General features: G+C 42.0%; 1 protein-coding gene across 8 annotated transcripts in view; it reads right to left on the reverse strand.

Annotated features, from left to right (window-relative positions):
• rad51b (RAD51 paralog B) overlaps positions 1 to 20,357 on the reverse strand; it is a 475,671-nt gene extending 455,314 nt beyond the window's left edge. For 2 of the 8 annotated variants that reach the window (XM_048600137.1, XM_048600134.1), the window contains exons 1-6: positions 19,566 to 20,039; positions 19,370 to 19,463; positions 14,157 to 14,270; positions 8,603 to 8,719; positions 6,620 to 6,756; positions 4,465 to 4,584 (exon numbers count right to left, since the gene is read on the reverse strand). In XM_048600137.1, coding sequence (XP_048456094.1) covers positions 4,465 to 4,584; positions 6,620 to 6,756; positions 8,603 to 8,719; positions 14,157 to 14,270; positions 19,370 to 19,463; positions 19,566 to 19,669 — 686 coding nt within the window. In that variant the 5' untranslated portion in view covers positions 19,670 to 20,039. The other 6 variants (XM_048600139.1, XM_048600138.1, XM_048600141.1 and 3 more) reach the window with 6 other exon arrangements.
• Positions 20,358 to 20,446: the final 89 nt, after the last annotated feature.

Consider the following 20,446-nt stretch of genomic DNA (forward strand, 5'->3'; position numbering starts at 1 on the left):
CCCCCTTTTCTGATGAAGGGTCTAGGCCCGAAACGTCAGCCTTTCTATGATGCTGCTTGGCCTGCTGTGTTCATCCAGCCCTGCACCTTGTTGTCTCGGATTCTCCAGCATCTGCAGTTCCTACTATCTTTGATGGATCATAAGTTCAGTTTCTGAAGTTAGTTCTCATGATGGTCAGTTACTGACCATACTCACAAGGTGCCACTGTTACCTTAACATTTTAATTTCTTATTTGACAACTCTTTCTGTTTTGATGGCTTCTTTACGATTCTAATTATCTGAATTATGACAGCCTTAAACATCTTTTCACTTCTGATTGCTTGAAACCACCGACACAAACCCTCACAGCTCGGAAACTTCAGAATTAAACTGCTCTTCTGCACTGAAAATCTGATTCTTCTAAACTGAAACTCAATGGCTCCTGAACTGCTTTCTCTACATGTCATTAAAATTCAACTTCGTAAATACTTCTTCAATTGACACCACTGATATCCTAGTAGGCACGTAAATCACACGCCTTCTTGGAAATTACACTTTCGTTCCCATGTTCCAAATAACTTTCCGACCTTTTTAAAAATGATTCCTTTGACATAACTGAAACCAAAAGTTTATTTCATTCATACTTTCAAATCAAAAAATTCTAAACCATTCATGCATCTTTATCTTACTATCAATACTAAAAATGTTACTCTGTTCTTTATTCTAAGATTCTTGTCTTTAATCTGGTATTGACATTTTTTCATTCACTCACAGGATGTCAGCATCGCTGGATGGCCAGCGTTTATTGCCCATCCTTTGTTGCTCTTGAGAATGTGCTGTTGAACAGCCTTTTTGAACCGCTGTGGTCCAATGAGCTGTAGGTTGACCCACAGTGCCGTTACAGAGGCAATTCCCTTTGTTCCCAAGTTTTCGTTCATAGGAAACAATAGTGCTTCCTTCATTATCCAATCCTCTCATAATTTTAAACACCTTTAACCCTCGCTAGCCTAACCAATACCAAGTATTCAGCTCTAGATATGTTTTGTGGCAGTTCACACTTTGCAACTGATCTTCTCCATTAATCACAAGTAAGGCTTTCATCTGACCCCTTCAACCAGTTCGACTCAACTATGTCAGTATTCTCACCTCTCAGAATCTTGCGAGTTCATGTCCAGAGTCTCACTCACAAAAATCAAGGCTGACATTCCAATGCAATATTGCGGAGCGCTACACTCAGAGAGACACCATCTTTGGGGCAAGACGTTCACCAGAGCCCTGAATACCCTCTCAGATGAATGCAAAAGATCCCTTGCATCATGTTGAAAAAAGATAAGGCACAGCGCCTTGGTATCCTAGCCAATATTTATCCAACAATCACCAAAACAGCTTATCTGACCACCAACTCATTGATGTTTGTGGAACCTTGCCGTGGGTAAATTGAATAACACATCTCTTACAACAGTAACTGTGCTTCAAACTTCACTGACTGCAAAATACTTCAGCGTGTCCCTAAGGTAGTGAAAGGTGGAGTAGAAATGAAAGCATTTTGTCTGAAAACTGAAGTATATGTAATGAATGGTAATGTTCCCTACTAAAAGAAAAACATCTTTCTCCCCACACTCCAAAAGTGCTGATTTTCACTGGGTGCTGTCCGAGCACTTTGGTTTCTCCTGTGTGTCATTCACACAGCCATTCTTCACGGGAGAACAAGTCACGGCAGGCAACCATCCTTTACCCTGCAGTCAACTTCACCAATCCTTATCCTAAAAGCATCTTTTTCTTTCAGAAAAGACATGGGATAGGGGGAGAGGCCTACCGTCACTGTCGCAGTGAAGCAGAGTGGGAAGAGTGTCCTGCAGTCAGCACTGCACTGAGGTAGATTGAGAAGACAGGCTCGTACTCACCATCACAGTTAAACAGACAGGCAAGAAAGGCCTGTACACAAGAACACAAGAACTAGGAGCAGGAGTAGGCCGTCTGGCCCTTCGAGCCTGCTCCGCCATTCAATAAGATCATGGCTGATCCTTTCGTGGACTCAGATCCACTTACCCGCGTTCTCACCGTATCCCTTAATTCCTTTATTGTTCAAAAAAAATCTACCTTTTTTTTAAAAAGCGTTTACTGAAGTAGCGTCAACTACTTCACTGGGCAAGGAATTCCATAGATTAACAACCCTCTGGGTGAAGAAATTCCTTCTCAGTTCAGTCCTAGATCTGCTCCCTCTAATCTTTGTGAACCTTTGTGATCTCTGTTCACTCTCAGTCACAGTGAAGCAGACTGGGAAGTGTGATTTGCAGTCAGTTCTTGTTGGGGGAAAAAAAAACAAGAGCGACATTACAGAAAGTCTCTGAGTTCATTGGCTGGCATTGGAAAGGGTGGATTTGAAAACAGGAAGGTCAAAAAAAAATTTCAGATCAAGACCTGACACAGACACCTGTTTTTCAGGAACACTGGAGACTGCAGAGAGGCCATACCCGGAGGGACGCAGTACAGCACAGCAGAAGGAACAGTTTAGAAGTTGCAGTACAGCAAACGTTACTTAAACCAGAGTGGAGCTCAATGAAGTGAGGATTCAAAGAGTGACGTGGGGCAAGACGAAGTAGGCGATTAGGTGAATAACTTCTGGAGGGTATATATAGTATTTTTACTGCTTAATTTGTAAAGTCTTTATTTTATGTTTATGCAGAGGTCCAAATGTACCTGACTACTGGGGCAGTCCAGAACCAGGCATCATGGTCCAAGGATACGGGATGGACTATTTAGAACTGAGATCAGGAAAAATTTCTTCAGCTAGAAGGAGGTGAGCCTGCGGAATTCTCTGCCACACAAACCAGTTGAAGCTAAAGCATTGAATGTTTTTAAGAATGTTAGATATAGTTCTTGGAGCTGAAGGGATCAAAGGGCATGGGGTGAAAGTGGGAACAGGGTACTGAGTTGGATGATCAGACATGATCATATTGAACAGAGGAGCAAGTTCAAAAGGTCCGAATAGCCTATGCCTGCTCCTATTTTCTACGTTTCTATTAACATGGTTCTATAACAGGCCAGTTGTGTTTGTCACATTTATTAGACTTTGAGGTTGTAACTTGCAGGGTGAGTAAAGGAAACAATATATTTAGATTTCATAAGACATTTGATAAGATGCCAACAAATGACAGTGGTGGTATTCTACTACTGTGGATAGTAGCTTGACAGATGAGACTCTGAGAAGCTGTTTTCCCTGGTCGAACAGAGTCTAGAACAAGGGCTGGTGTCGGGATAATACGTCAGCAATCTGGGAACTGGGGTGTGAAAAAAAAATTCGGTAGATTGGAATTCTCAATACCAGAGGATTGTACGCGCTCAATGGCTGATCGATAGATTTTGGGATTTTTAAGGAATCAGGTATAGGAGGATTGGGGAGGTAGGGATGAGTTGAAATGGAGTTGGGGTCAAGGATCATCCATATTCTACATAATGACCTCCAGACTTGAGGCTTTTATGGTCTTATTTAGGGAAAGAGGTGATTTCATTGGAGGCAGTTCAGAGAAGGTTAACTAGGATGATCCCTGGAATAGAAAGATACTCTTATGAGCAAAGGCTAAACAGATTGGACTCTACTCACGGCAGGATTAGAAGAATGACAGATGATCTCATTGAAACATATAGGATATTTAAGGGTTTGATAGGGTAAATGCTGAGAGGGTGTTTCCCCTCATGGGAGAATCTAAGACCAGAGGGCATAGTCTGAGAATAAAGTAATGCCAATTTAAATCTGAGAACAGGAGGTATGTGACGGTTGTGTGCCTTTAGAATTCCTTGCCACAGAGAGCGGTGGGAGCAGAATACTTGTGTATATTTAAGGCCAAGATAGATGCTGATTCTTGATCAGTATGCGAATCAAGGGTTATGGGGAAAATGCAGGAAAGTAGATATGAGGAATGTTGGATCAGCCACAGTTCTACTGAATGGCAGAGCAGGCTTGAGGGCTCGAATAGCCTACTCCTGTTCATATTTCTTTTGGTCTTATCTTTGTTACGTCACTGTTGCCTAAACAACAATGTAACTAAGCTGATTTAGATCAATACCAGTAAAGCAGCGTCTTTCTTCCTTCCCCTCCCCAACTATTCCTTAAAATCTACCTCTTGCACCAAATTTTTTTTTGTCAGTTGAACTAATATCTCTTTATAAGGTGTCATGTTGGTTTTATAATGCTTCTGCAAAGTACCTTGAGACTAGTATGTTACATTGTTGCAAAAGAATGGAGGACAAAAGAAAAGGGAAGAACGAACTTTGGGACACTGAGGAAATGAAGCATAATAAACACAAAGCTGATCTTTTCCTTTCACGTTCTCCAAACAGGAGTATTAGAGTGTTAAGGATGGATAGAGAACGAAATTCAAGTCAAACAAAAGGAAACGACCACCAAAGAAGGGACTCTGATGCTGCCAGACCTACTGAGTTTCTTCAACAATTTCGGTTTCTGTAAAACGCAACAACAGATACCTTTTGAGCACATCCAAGCAAGTGAGTTCACGGTACAAGTGAATTCTGTTGGTCATTGCAATCAGCTTCTGGTTTTCATGGAAGTAATTAGGGAATCGACACCTTGCTATCTCTATTAGCCTGAAACACAACAAAGACAAGGTTATAAAGTACAGAAATATGAACTCCATCAAGAGAGCTCACACAGCATAATGAAGCTGAACACACTCCACAACAGCATACAACTGCAATTAATTTCTCCCAAAAGAGCAGTGCAGCAGACACAGGCTTTTGGGAACTCCCTAAACCTTAGTGTCACAGTCTACCAATCACTTATATATCAATACATGTTTCCTAAGAAAATATATACTCTAAACATATAGCAATATCCCACCAACAGTTCATTTGCAATTGACAATGCTGCTTGAGGAAGGAATGTTAGTCAGGAGTCTGGGAATAGTTCCAGCTCCTCAAAAAGTCATAAGATCTATGCCACCCACTTAAATTGACTGGAACAGCCAAACAGCAATTCCAGGCTAACATTTTGTCTGAAAGGTAGCACCAGCTACAAACCAAAACACTCTCAGCACCACAATGACTAGTCTCCACATCAGCTGTTTCTAAGTCAAAGGTGGGCACGCTATCAACTGAGTCAAGTTGCTGAAAGCTCTGGAAAAAAAAGACTCAAAAACAAGTCCTGCGGCTATTTCACCAGTATCACACTTGTCTAAATTTTAATCTACAAACATATCTCTTGTTAATCTGCTCACCTCAAATTTCAGTTCCACTACTCATGCAAGTTTGAACCCTGATTTTAACCAATAGAAAGTAGCGAAGAAGTAAATAATTAATGTACCTTGGATTCCAGGACTGTTTAACTTTACCTCTGTAACTTAGCATGCAAACAGCACTGCGTAGTAACTATTAGATCTATATTTCATTCAAGAATATATCTGGGTCTGCTCCTGTCACCTTCTACCAGGGTTACTATTCCAGCCTGAAGGTGGAGTGAGGGTTATACAAAGCCACAAGGTTACACTTTATGGTATTAGACAATTCTACCACTGCAGATGGTGTAATGAAAGAATTGCTTAGATATCCTTAGTCTTGTTCCACTTAATAACATAAAGATGAGAACAGTGCTGGAAATGCTACAGTTATGGCCTTCAGGAATTAGCCAGGAATAATTTTAGTGGTGAACAACTCGATGGTGGCCATTGAAGTTTCTCACACAGAGTACATTCAATGCTCTTGCCTCCTCCAGGAAATTAAGAATCCTAATGAGTTGTTTTTTTGTCATGATCAATGGGAAATTTTATTGAAGTTAATGTTGAGCATACAGCACAACATTATCCGCCTACCTTTGCTGGATCCACGTTTACTGGATGTACTCAAGGATGGTGAGGGAGGAGGCAGGAGGCAGGGATGTTATAAAGTCACACAGCATCAAGACAGACCCTTCCATCCAAGGAGTCCATGTCGACCACATTCCCGTACTAAACTAGTCCCACCTTCCTGCACTTGGCCTATGTCCCTCCAAACCTTTCCTATTCATGAACTTATCCAAACGTCTTTTAAATATTGTAACTGTACCTGCATCCATCACTTTCTCGCAGTTCATTCCATATACAAACTACTCTCTCTGTTAAAAAAAAAATTGCTCCTCATGTCCTGGTAAGGAGATAGAGATGATAGCTGATGGATAGAATTCTACAATGTGTACAGTCAAGCTGTTGGCTGACTTGAGTATGGAACAGTTCTCCCAGTTTTGGAAATAGCTGGAGATGTTGCTGAGGAGGGTCTTGCGAAGATTAACTAGCACAAAACTGCCTTCTTTTGTTCCAGTAAGGTATCTTGGTCACTATTGATTTGCCGGATTTCTTCATTCATGAATTACAACAGGCCCAACTGCTAGGGCAGTTCAAGAATCAACCAATTACTGTGGGACTGGAGTCAGGTACAGGTCAGACCAAGTAACAGTGAAAGGTTCTCTTCCCCAAAAAAGTATAGGAATGAAATACTCACCAAAAAAAAAAAAACACTAGATTTATTCAATTCAATTTCTCAGCATCCCATGGCAGGATTTGAACACTCCACATTTGGCTTTAGGGTCTAGTGCCATAACCACAATGTTGGTATATACTGAATTATTAGAAATCCTAATTATTTCTCTCACCTTTCAGCACTAAAAGCAGACTCGGTGTCAATGTAAATGACTGTTCCATCCAGACCACCCATACTGACAGGCAAGGTGGCCAACACGCTCAGCATCATACAAAATTGTGTTTTTCCACAGCCCGAAGGACCAGTCACCTAAAAACAGGAAACCTTAATTGGGAACTGTTCTGTGAACAAAATCCAACAAGAAAATCCACCGGGCCATCAGCTTTGTACAATAACACATGCCTTACAGTTAAAACAAAATATATTCTAAAAATTAATTCATACAGTTGGAGTCCAAAATGCAGTCAGTCAGGCCCTAGCACACTAGGCTACATATACACCATTCTACCTCAGCAGAATGACCTCAGCAGTTTTCAAATTCATGCCATTTATGGTCCAGATCACACACTAGTCCCATGTTTGATTTCCCAGTCTATTCCCAGTCTATCGTACCAATCAAGTTATTACACTAGACCTTAAATGTGTCTTTGAAGGAGAAGAAATAAATTGGTTATAGCTGCCACATAGACACACCTATGATAGATGTGCAGGGATGTCAGTGAGCAGCAGCCACGACATAGCTCAAGTTGCATGCTTCAGGAAGAAGAGTGGAAAAGGCTGTAGCCCACAAATAGTGGGACCACCAGGGGGGCCTGGTCATTATTTAAGATGCTAAGAGAAAGAATCATGACTAGACTATTCAGAACCTCAAGCTTGTTCTATTATTCAATAAAATTATTGTTGAGTTCTACCTTAACCTTACCTTCCTGAACTATCCCCATATCCCTCAATTCCCTTACCATGCAAAGAAACTAAGTCAAATATAGGAACAACTAAACATCCACAATTCTGATGAAAATTCCAAAGATTTACAACATCCTGAGCGAAGACATTTCTCCTTGTCTCAGTCCTAGATGGTGGATTCCTTATTCTGAGTCTATGACTCCCGAGTTCTAGACATCTTAGCAAAGGGAAACATCCTCTCAATGTGTGCTGTCAAGCCCCTCTCAAAAGGTCACCTCTCATTCTTCTAAACTATAAAGAATAAAAGCCATGTCTCCAGCATTACTCATTATTTTTAGGCGGATTGCAAGTGCAGCAAGTCTACAACTACAAATGGCAATCACAATTCAAAAATAGTGCAAGTTTTGTGGAAGACCTGGTATTCTGATTTCAATACTGACTTAAGTAACTTTGTTGTCTCAATGTACAATTTTCACATTGTCAGCAATTCATGAGCTGAAAACTGAATGTGACTTTCAGTTGCAATTTAGGCTTGTACAGAGATTTGGAGTGCTGAACTCAGCATGAAACACAGTACTTCCATCCAGGAGCCCTGTCATCTTGCATCATGTTAAAGCTTCTCAAGTTGTCCAGAAAACATCGTCACTTTCCCGTAACTACCGAAGCAACTGCAGAGATTGACAAATTGATACAGAGGAAAAACTCAAAATAAAATTGATCACAATTTCTCTCCCCAGATGCAAGTTTCCTGAAGTTAGCATATCAGTAGTCCCGTCATTATACGTGGTTCACTCTCGTCATACTCCAACTCCAGTTTCGACTTCATGAATGTGGGCAATTTATTTCAACACAGGGACTGAGACTTTCCCCAATCTTTCAAACTCAGCAATTCCTATTTAAAGAATAACAAGAATTAATGTCCCCATTGCTGACTGGATGAACACAGCTGTTCTAAGCAAGGTGGGTGAAAAAAGATAAATTACAGATCAAAACTGAAACAACTTGGCGACAGATCATCTAACTTGAATCACAGCTCCTGAACAAATATCCAACATTGGAGAGCTCACCAGAGCAAATATGGTCTGTGAGGGGTTCAGTCAATACTGGGTGGCATGTGCATTTTGAAATCAGAGCCTAATCTAATTCCATCATGACCTGATGTACATATTGTGCTGTGATATATGTCAGTATTAAAATGAGCTTTCAACAATGGACAAGATTGGTACGAAGTGCGAGATTTCTTGAACAATACCTCAGTCAGGGTTCCACAGGCTAACCCACCATGAAGGACCTCGTCGAGTTTGCTCAGAGAGGTGGGGAAGAAAGCAGCGGATGGTTTTGAACATCTTTCTGCGTTCATTTCAAGTGCCTGACAGGAACAAAAACAAATATCTTTGTAATATTACCTGTTAAACAATGAGAATTCTATAACCCTAAATGTCCTCCTGCTAGCCACTAACCAAAGCACGAACAGAGACTGGGGATCACATGGTTCTATGGATGCTGGTATTCCTGATCCAAGGACCCAAACCCAATTCTGCCCTCTTGCACTTATCAGATTTTATCCACCCCACTGTAGATGGCCAAGTCCTCTGCTGCATAAAGTCCTAGGACTTGAATTATTTCTTTAAATGAGATGTTACTCAATTGTAGCTATCTGGCATAGCGTTTGGTTAAATGCTCTATGATGTGGCTCCATGTCAATCTTTGACAGATAACAATCTTAATACACCTTGGGATGTTCTACTATGTCAGACACATTATATAAATACAAGTTGAGCTTGTTTCTGTTCATCTGAGAGCCTATCCATTGTTTATGTCTAGCACCAAACTATTTTTCATTTGCTCATGGGATGTGGGCTTCACTGGCTGAACCAGCAGGTTTTTGTACATCCTAGGTGCTTGTGAGAAGGTGGTGATGAGCTGCCTCCTTGAACTGTTCAGTCTATTTGATGTAGACAGAGCAATTTAATGCCATTAGTGAGGGAGTTCCAGTATTTTGACCCAATGACAGTGAAGAAATAGCAATACAAGTCAAAGTTCGAGAACGGCGAATGAGGGTGGTGTTCTCCTGCATCTGCTGACCTTATCTTTACAGATGGAAGCGATTGTGGGTTTGCAAGGTGCCGTCTATGTAAACTTTGGTGAATTTCTGCAGTGCACCTTGCAGACAGTACTACTACTGCTATTGAACATCGCTGGTGGAGCGACTGAATAATTGTAGTTATGTTCCCAATCAAGTGGGCTGCTTTGTCCTGGACGATGTCAAGCTTCTTGAATGTGGCGAAGCTGCACTAATTCAAATAAGCAGAGAGTATTCCATCACATTCTTGATATGAACTGTGTAGATGGTGGACAGGCTTTGGGGAGTCAGGAGATGAACTGCACGCTGCAGGATCCCTATCCTCTGAACTGCTTTTATGCCAAAAGACTAGCCAAATGGCTAGTCCAGTTCAGTTTTTGGTTAATGGTAACCCCTAGAATGTTGGATTCAAAGACTGTGATTGCACTGAACGTTAAGGAGTAACGTTAGATTGTCTCTTATTGGAGATGGTCTCTGCTTGGAATTTGTGTGTCACAAATGTTGCTTGCCACTTCAGCCCAAAACTGGATACTGGCCAGGTCTTGGTCCATTTGAACCTGGACTGCTTCAGTATCTGAAGAACCGCGAATTATGCTGAACATTGTGTAATCATCAGTGAACATCCCTACCTCTGAACTTATGTTGGATGGAAGGGTATTTAAGAAGCAGCAGAAAATGGTTGGACCCAAGACATTACCCCAAGGAATTTCAAGTCTCATCTGCTCCAGTGATGTGCGATAACATCTCTAAATAGATTGATTAGAAAATACTGACCCTGAGGGCCTCCCGTAGAGATGTCTGGGAATTGACATTTGTGACTTTCAGAAATCACCTTCCTTTACGTCAAGTTTTCACTATTCCCACTGAATCCAGCTTTGCTAGGGTTCTTTCGTGCCGCACTTGATCAAATACAGCCTTGATGTCAAGGACAGTCATTCTCACCTCAGCTTTGGAATTCAGTTCTTTTGTCTACGTTTGAACCAATGCTGTGCTGAGGTCAGGAGCTGAGTGGCCAATGGGGATCCCAAGCTAGGCATGAGTGAAGCAACTTATTACTAAACAAGTGCTGCTCGATAGCACAGGTGACAACATCAGTTTACTAATTATCGAGAGTAGCCTGATGGGGTGGAGATTAACCTGGTTGAATTTGCTTTTTGTCGATAGGACATACTTAGGTAAATTTCCGATTTGTCAAGTAGATGCTAGTGTTGTAGCTGTACTGGAACAGCTTGGCTAAGGGCTCGGGTAGTTCTGTGCATAAGTGTTCAATACTATTGCTGCAGCATTGTCAGGACCTGTAGGATTTGCACCATCCAGTGCTTCCAGCTATTTCTTGACATCATATGGACTGAATCGAATTGGCCGAAGACTAGCATCTGTGATGCTGGGATCCTCTAGAGGAGGCCAAGATGGATCGACCACTCAGCACTTCAGGCTGAAGACTGTTGCAACTGCTTCAGTCTTAGCTTTTACACTGATGTGATGGGCTCAACCATTATTGGGGGAATGGGGATATTTGTGGAGCCTCCATCTCCAGTGAATTTTTTTAATTGCCCACTACCATTCACAGCTGGATTTGGAAGGACTGTAAAACTTAAGTTTGATCTATTGATAGCTCTGTCTACCACTTGCTGCTTATGGAGTCTGGCGTACAAGAGGCCAGTTGTAGCTTCACTAGATTGAGACCTCACTTTTAGGTAAACCTTGTGTTGCTCTTGGCATGCCCTCCTGCACTCTTCATTGAACCAGGATTGATTCCCTGGTTTGACAGTAATGCTAGAGTGGAGATATGCTGGGCCATGAGGATGCAGATTGTGTTGGAGTACAATTCTGCTGCTAATGGTCTACAGCATCTCATAGATGCCTAGTCTTGAGCCGCTAGATCTGTTCAAAATTTATTTTACTTAGCATGATTCTTGTGCCACGCAACATGATGGAGAGTATTCTCAATGTAAAGACGGGGTTTTGTCTCCACAACAATTGTGTAGCATTCACATTTACCAATACGGACAGATCATGGACAGATGCACCTGTGGCAGGCAAATTAGATATGATGAGGTCAGGTGTGTTTTTCCCTCATGATCTGCTGCAGTCCCAGTCTAGCAGCCATGTCCTTTAGGAAAAGTAGAAAACTGTCAGTGTGACGTTCACAGCCATGCAGTTTCCATCAGAGTTCAGGAGTAGGAACGCTGGCTCACTTTTATATGCCTTAACCAAGTGGCACTTATACAATTGTATTCATGTGACTGTAGCTCTGGACGAGATTAGTTCATTTACAAGGTCCAAGCTTTCTGAACTTTAATGTATAAGGAGCTCCTGTTATCCATTTAAGCTATTATGGAACTTGGGCAAGGATATTTATTTCCCCCTTCCCCATCTGTCCCCAACACTAGAGGAGTATGTAGGTAATCTTTCAAATCAATTCTGAATCCAAACCTGATTTCAACTCGATGCAAAATTTAACTCAGTTCAGTGCTAGGAACAAAACTGTAACTTTCAGCACAGCAGAAGCCGACATTTCCTCTCACTAATAGGAAACTGTTTGTCAGAACATTTCTTTAGAAGCTGGTTACATCTAAGCTTCAGCTAGCAAAAGTGTCCTCTTGTCTCTGTGCAAGTCGCAATGTAGAGAACTGCTCTCATTTATCCACCTCTCAATGGGACCCATTTGGCTGAGAGCATTTTCTGCTGATGCCTACTCACTTCATATTAGTATCACATTATTGGATATGTGGGTTAGCTCTTATGCAAGATTAATTTTTACGAACAAGCAAAATCATTAATGAACAAAACAAAAATGTTAGGGCAACACAACTGGCCCACACCTTTGTAACATTGCCCAACTTCGGCAGTCTCACTGCATCTGCTGCTGAAACCTGCATTCTTGCCTTTATTACTTCAAGACTTGACTATTCCTACACACGTGTGGCTGTTCTCTCACACTATACTCTTCACAAACTTGAGGGCACTCAAAGTTCTACTGCCCATATCATTGCTCGCAGCAAGTCCCATTCACTTGTAATCTATGTGCTTGATGAGTGACATTGGCTTTGAGTCAAGCATTGTCTTGATTTTCAAACTTTCAGTTTCTTTTCAACTTTTTCCACATTATTTTTTTCCCTGGCTTTATCCCTCCATACCTCTAATCTCCTCCAGATGCACAAACATCAGAAAAATATGTGCTCCTCTAATTCTGGCTTCTCAGGTTTCTGCAATTTTAATTGCTCCTCCACTGGTTTCGGTTGATTCAGGCAAAGCTCTGGGATATCCTCATTACCTGTCTACTGCTCCACCTTGCTATCCTCACTTCAGAAACTCATCGAAACCTGCCTGCTTGACCAAACTTTTGGTCTTCTGACCAAATATTATGTTGTATTTTGTTTTATAATGGTACTGTGAAGCACTTTGAGACACATAATTATACTAAAGACATTAATAAACACATGCTGATGTTATTGTCAACAGTGCTATCAGCTGCATTTATTAACCAGCAACTTGCTTACCCATGCTCCTTCTGCCACTCAGCTCCAGACGTCAATACAGCATTGGTCAAAAGGTAGCCAAAGTCCACGGGTAAGGTCATAGCAACATACAAATTTTTTTTAAAAATGTTAACTCTAAAGATTTAGCAACAATGAAAAGGCCAATAGTTATCTCCAAAATTTTAACACAGAAATGACGGATGAGGAAATGGCAATCTATGTTCAGCTGATAAGTGGATGAGGTGAGGACTCTGAGACAGTAGGCAGCAGCGCCTAGAGGAGCAGGAAATAGAAGGACACCAAGACAGACGGTCAACATAACTGAAAGGAGCAGGTGATAAATGAAGCCTATGGCAGGCAGAAACAGCAGTAGATTCATTGCAGATGATTGGAATTGGTTCTTGCCCTATTACAGAAAAAGGAGCTAGCTGTTTGGCGAGTCTCTGGTAAGGTTTTAAAAGTCTTTTCGATTCTTAAATTTTAACACGGGGCACAAACTGGTGTTAAAGTAAATAAAATATATAAAAGGCAACGTAAGTAAGAGAACAATACTATTAAAACTTATTAAGGATGGCAGTTCGGGTGATGTACCAAGGCTGCAGCATGTAGAAGAATTCCTGAATACCACTGCTAAACAGGGTAAACACATCTGCAGTAAGTGTTTGATGTTGAAGCAGCTTTGGCTCAGAGTTTTTGAGCTAAAGGCTGAACTACATACAACTACATGCAGGTTCTATTGCATACTGAATGATTCATAGTAGGCACAAACGCTCAAGGATAATGGCATTGATTGAATGAAAGCCGGGTCCTTGTATCACAAGTGACCTTATGCCTAGAGTTCCCATCCTGGTCATGCTGGTAAGAGGTGGTGAAAGGATGGCTTTAAAGAGACAGAATTTTCTTTTTTTTAAAAAAACAACAGTGATCAGGGAGATACTGGAAGAATAGAGGTAGTGGGATGATCTAGATCCACACAGAAATCCTACAGTAGATTGAATGGCCTCCTTCTGTGATGTATAGTTCTATTATGTATGGAAAAATATGGATGTATTCTTCCATCAGTGTCTTTATGGATCAAACAACAAACATTTGTTTTACGCAAATATATATACCCCCAAAAACTGTGTAAAAACCCACTTAGCAGAGAAAAAGACGGGAGAAAACCAAACCAAGGAACAAATTACAAAATTAGAAGCCGATATCTAAAATCTTACAATGATTTAACAATAATCTTCACTTACAGTGACCATTTTAGGAGCACAAGCCTTACTGACAGTTTTTACTAATGCAGAAACCTTCTGGATACTCTGACCCGTGAATCTCATCAGCTCCAATGGAGAAAGGGATAGAAAGTCCTGTTAAAAAAAAAACAAATACGCATTCTCAAGACTAAGAGATTACAATGCCTTTAATAAAGCCACATTTCCAAATTAAAACAACTCAACACCAAATAAAGCATGTAGGAAATCTGTGGAAGATGGTTGGTGGGAAAGACCCAAAATTTAGCCACAGATAGTATAAGGCTGATAGGTTTGGAATGAAGAGAGATTTGCATTTATATTGCCTTTGCACAATCTCAAAACATCCCAAAACACTCTGCAGCTAATGAAGTATTTTGAAGCACAGTCAGAACAGACATTCATATTAAGATGTGGAACCATGCAGCAACCCAAAAGCCTCTGAGCAGGGTTGGCTAAGTTAATCCCTTTAAATTACTGCACATGCAGGTAAATAATTTCAGGGGATACAAGGGTCATCATACTTAAAAATGCTGGCACACATGCAAAAGAAAATTACAGTGAATACTGGCAATATTGTAATGTAGCAAACGGGACAGAAACATATCCACAGTGAAGTTCCACAAACAGAAATGCTATTTTGACCAAAAGGGATCCTTTATAAGGGAGGGTGGCTAAGGAATAAATCTTGGCCATAATGCAAGGGAAAATCTCTGCAGTTCTTTTTCAAATAATACTGAAATTCTGAGTGCAGGCTTATGCTGGAAAAAGCCTCAGTCACAGATGCTGACGTTGAGGATGCATAGATATTCTACTATTCAAACTTAGAGGAGAGAAACAGAATATAGGCCTGAACAAAATGACAGAGGCAGGATGGACTGAGGTCAAGAAGAATTTGTAAACTCGCATGATCGTGAAATTGACATACTGCAGTTTAGGAAACCAATTCTCAAGGACTGTAGTGATGGGCAAGCATACAGGACTTTCAATAGGATTGGCATCAGAGCAGTTTAGGTCTGGATTCTGCAAGTCTCAGAACTGGTCCATGCAAAGTGTGGGCAGAGATGATATGACTGCACTGAATGCTGTGCAACAATCAACCCTGTATGCAAACACCAACCCAGGTGGAGAAACTGAACAATGCAACATTGACGCAGACAATTCAATTTTGGTTTTGTTCCATAAGAACATGCAATTTAGGAGCAGGCGTAGGACAAGTGGGCCTTCAAGCCTGCTCCAGCATTCAATAAGATCACAGCTGATCTGATTGTGTTCTCAGGTCCACTTTCCTCAGCACACCTCCATTACCGCCTGAGGAAGATAACGCCCATTATAATGACTCTCAGATAAAACATTTCTCCCCTATCTCTTTCCTAAAAGGGAAACCTCTTATTCTTAAAATGCAGCCCCGAGGTCGAGTCTCCCCCACAAGAGGAGACATCTTTCCAGTATCCACCCTTTCCATTTCTCTCTAGTGAGTGTAAGAATAGGAGGATAGGGCAGATAAATGAGCGGTTGACGAGATGATGCAGGGGCCAAGGATTCAGTGGGATCTCTTCTGGGGCAGAAGTGATCTGTACTGGAAGGGCAGGTTGCACCTTAACTGGAGAGGGAGATTTGCTGGTGCTACTCAGGAGGCTTTAAACTAGTATGGAGGGGGTCTTGGGGGGCGGGGTAGGGGGATCTTAAGCAGTAGTGAGAAAAGAGAGAAGGTTGAGGATGGTTCAGAAGGTAAAGGGAGCAAGCTAAATAGACAAGGCAGGCAACAGTACGGCAGAGAATGAGGTAAGACTGAACAATTCAACTGCATTTAATTCAATGCAAGAGGCCTGATAGGTAAGGCAGATTAACTCAGGGCATGTATGAGAACATGGGCCTGGGATAGCTATTACAGAAAAACGGCTGAAGCTCAATGTTCCGAGGTATAGATACCATCGGAAGGTTAGAACTGAAGGCAAGAGAGGCAGGAGAGTGGCATTTTTGATTAGGGAAATCATGACTGCTGTACCTAGACAGGATTCATGGACGATTGTCCAATGAAGCTATGTGGGTGGCACTGAGAAAAAGGAAGGGGCTGATCACCTTGATGGGTTGTATTATAAGCCCTCCAATAGTCAGCAGGAAACCTAGGAGCAAATATGTAGGGAGATCTCAGATATCTTTAAGAATAATATGGTTGTAAAAGTAGGGGATTTTAACTTTCCAAACATAGACTGGGGCTGCAATAGGGCTTGGATGGGAAGAAATTTGTTAAATGTGTTCAAGAAAATTGTCTTTATCAATATGTAGATGTACCTACTAGAGGAGGAAAACACGGCCTTCTCTTGGGAAATAAGGCAAGGCAAGTGACTGAGGTGTTAGTGGGTGAGCACTTTGCAACCAATGATCATAATTCTATTAATTTTAAAATAGTTATGGAAAAAGATAGGCTTTGTATAAAAGTGAAAGTTCTAAATTGGAGCAAGGCCAATTTTGATGGTATTAGACAGGAACTTACAAAAAATGAAATGAGGTAGGCTGTTCACAGGTAAAGAGATGACTGGCAAATGGTAGGCTTTCAAAAATGAGATAAGAGTTCAGAGACAGTATACTCCTGTTAGAGTGAAGGGCAAGGCTGCTAGGAGTAGGGCACACTGGATGACTAGAGATATTGAGGCTTTGGTCGAGAGAAAGGAGGCATATGTCAGGTGTAGCCAGTTGGGATCAAATGAATCCCTTGATGAGTATAGGGGAAGTAGGGACATACTTAAGAGGGAAATCAGGAGGGCAAAAAGGGGATATGAAATAGCCTTGGCAGATAAGGTTAAGAAGAATCCAAAGAGATTCTCCAAGTACATTAAGGAAAAAAGAACAACTAAGGAGAGAATAGGACCCCTTAAAGGTCAACAATGTGTCTATGTGCAGAACCACAGGAGATGGGTGAGATACTAAACGAATATTTTGCATCAGTATTTACTGTGGAGAAAGTCATGTAAGCTAGAGAACTTGGGGAAATAAACAGTGATGTCTTGAAAACAGATCACATCACAGAAGAGGTGGTGCTGGAGGTCGTAAAACACATGATGGTAGATAAGTCCCCAAGAGGATCCCAGGACATTGTGGGAAGATAAGGAAGAAATGAGAGGCCAGTACCAGAGGTATCGGTATCATCTACAGACATGGGCAAAGTGCCGGAAGACTGGAGGGTAGCTAATGTTGTGCCTTTATTTAGGAAAGGCTGCAAGGAAAAGCCTGGGGAACTACAGACTGGTGAGGTTGATGTCAGTAGTGGATAAGTTATTGGAGGGGATTCTGAGAGAGAGGATTTACATGCATTTGGAGAGGCAAGTAATGATTAGAGATAGTCAACATGGCTTTGTACATGTGAAATCGTGTCTCTCAAACTTGATTGAGGTTTTTAAGGACATGGCCAAATAGATAGATAAGGGCAGAGCAATAGACATTGTCTATATGGACTTTAGCAAGTCCTTCAACAAGGTTTTGCATGGTAGATTGGTTAGTAAAGTTGGACCACATGGGATCCAAGGAGAGCTAAGCAATTGGATACAAAATTGGCTTGAAGGTAGGAGAGAGAGGGTGACGGTAGAAGGTTGCTGTTCAGACTGGAGGCCTGTGACCAGTGGTGTTCAGCAGGGATCGTTGCTGGGTTCAATGTTTACCATTTATATACATGATTTGAAAGAGAATACAGGAAGCACGGTTAGTAAGTTTGCTAATGATATCAAAATTGGTGGTATAGCGGGCACTGAAGAAGGTTATCAAGAGTAAAACAGGCTCTTGATCAGTTGGGCCAATGGGCCAATGGGCCAAGGAATGGCAGATGGAATTTAATTTAGATAATTGCGAGGTGTTGCATTTTGCTAAGACAAACTAGGGCAGGACTAACACAGTTATTTCTAGGGCCCCGAGTAGCGTTGCCAAACAGAGACTAGGGATTCGGGTAAACAGTTCCTTGAAAGTAATGTCACAGGTGGACAGGGTGGTGAAGAAGGCATTTGGCATGCTTGCCTTCATCAGCAGAGCATTGAGTATAGGAGTTGGGATATCACGTTGGGCTGAACATTGGTAAGGCTACTTTTGGAGTACTGCATACCGTTCTAGTCGGCCTGCTATAGCAGGGATATTATTAAATTGGAAAGGGTGCAATAAAGATTTATGAGGATATTACCAGGACTGGAGGGTTTGCGTTATAAGGAGAGGCTGAATAGACTAGGGCTTTTCCCCTGGAGCAGAGGAGGTTGAGGGGTGACCTTGTACAGGTTTATAAAATCATGACAGACATAGATAAGGTGAACAGCAAAGGTCTTTTCCCTATGGTAGGTGAATTTAAAACTAGAGGGCAGTTTTAAGGTGAGAGGGGAAAGATTTAAAAAGGACCTGAGGGACAACAGCGGGTCATGCGTATACGACATGAACTGCCAGAGGAAGTGGTAGATGCAGGTACAGTTACAACATTTAAAAGACATTTGGACAAGTAAATGAAGAAGAAAGGTTTAGAGGGATATGGGCCAAATGCAGGCAAATGGGACTAGCTTAGTTTGGGAAACCTAGTCAGCGCAGACTAGTTGAAGCAAAGGATCTGTTTCCATGCTGTATGACTATGACTCTCAAGAATTTGTACGTTTCAAGAAGATCAACTCTTATTCTTTTAGACACCAACAGATAAAGACCTATTCTGTTCAACCTTCTTCATAAGAAGGATTAATCCAGGATTGAGCCAAGCAAACCTTTTCTCAACTGTTTCTAGATCTAATATACCTTTTTACAACTTATACCCCAGTGTTCATTCTAATGTCTGGTCAGGTACAATTAGCTTCGGCAATTGGGCGGAGACTAAATATATAATCAGCCACGTCTGCCATTATAGTGAGCGCCATAGGAAAAGGGTATTTGATGAAAATAGGAACTGGCTTCATAACATTATCCTCCAACATCAAAAAATGCCAAATCACTGTCAAGATTCCTATCTGAAAGATGTCCTGTTGGGTATTGTATTATAGTACATTTTCTTGGGATTGCCTCTAAGGTAGCAATTCCTTGAAGAGAATGAGAAGGAAACTAGGAAAAAGAAAATCGTTCATCAGAGCGAACGATGCTAATGTTCTTCATTACTCTATCGGGCCGTAAATCAAGTTGTTGCAACCCATAACAGTTTGCTCTAAGTATATCCATGCTGATTACAGCATCACCCTGCACCGTTCCAGCTACTGCCTTACCTGACAGTTTATAATCTGGTATTTGCTAAGCCTTTCACACAAATCTGAAGGCAGGCCTGTCCTCTTCAGCTTTTTGCTTGCCATCTTTTGCAACCTAGTTCAGGAGAACGAAATAATATTGAACTAGATTCAAAACGATTGTACCATTACATCCATAAATAACACAATACTAATTGCATTGATTGTGCACACTCACTTCTCATAAGTTAGCCAATCATGCCAACTGCCTTTGGACACTGGGCCTGGGAGCAGAAGATGGACTGTCTTGGGAAGAGGGACAAAGGGGTCAGGCTTAGTCATGCGGATGGCAGAGTCAGTCACTGGGTCTGGGGGAAGAGGACCAGGATCAGTCACTGGGTCTGGGGGAGGCAGTCAAGAAAAGGTGTCATGCACAGGGTTAGTATCCAGGTTCGGGCAAGGGGAAACACGGTGAACAGGGTCTGTCAATGGGTCTAGTGTCGGAACTCAGACAGGGTCCAGTGTCAGTCGCTGCTTTAGGGGCGGTGGGAGATACAGGGGTCACTGTCTCCCCTGTCCACTGCTAGCCCCCGACCCCCCACGGTACTTAACATCTTATAACTCAGGTGTAGGCTCAGTGGCATTGTGCATAACTTGCGTATGGCCTCCTGCTGCGCCATGACAACGTTGCGAGCATAATTTACTTTAAACCTATCTGTCCTCTCACCGGATCTATTCATTGTCATGTTTCACCTGGATTAAACTGGAGTTGAACTTGATTAAACTGGAGTTGAACTTAAAGAAACTGACCCTGACCAACCTCAACCCCCGATTCAGTAACTGACACTACACCCCGACCCGACGTCTGACCCTGCTTTCCCCGCCAGGGACTCCCTCACTCAGGTATCTACCTCCTCCACCTTCACCTGTCGACGATCCCGTGCTCCTATTGGTCCCGATCCTCACCGCGCGTCGGCCAATCCCCGCGAGGAATCAAGGATGGACGCGCCCGGGAGACCATGCCCGGAAGCCGCCCCGCGATTGGCCCTAGCGCTGAGCCTGTCCGCCAATCCACGGACGGACACACTGCAGCCAATCACAGGGGCCGATGGGAGGTGG

This window comes from Rhincodon typus, chromosome 8 (genome assembly GCF_021869965.1).
Source record: "Rhincodon typus isolate 14 chromosome 8, sRhiTyp1.1, whole genome shotgun sequence".
Taxonomy (NCBI): Eukaryota; Metazoa; Chordata; class Chondrichthyes; order Orectolobiformes; family Rhincodontidae; genus Rhincodon; species Rhincodon typus.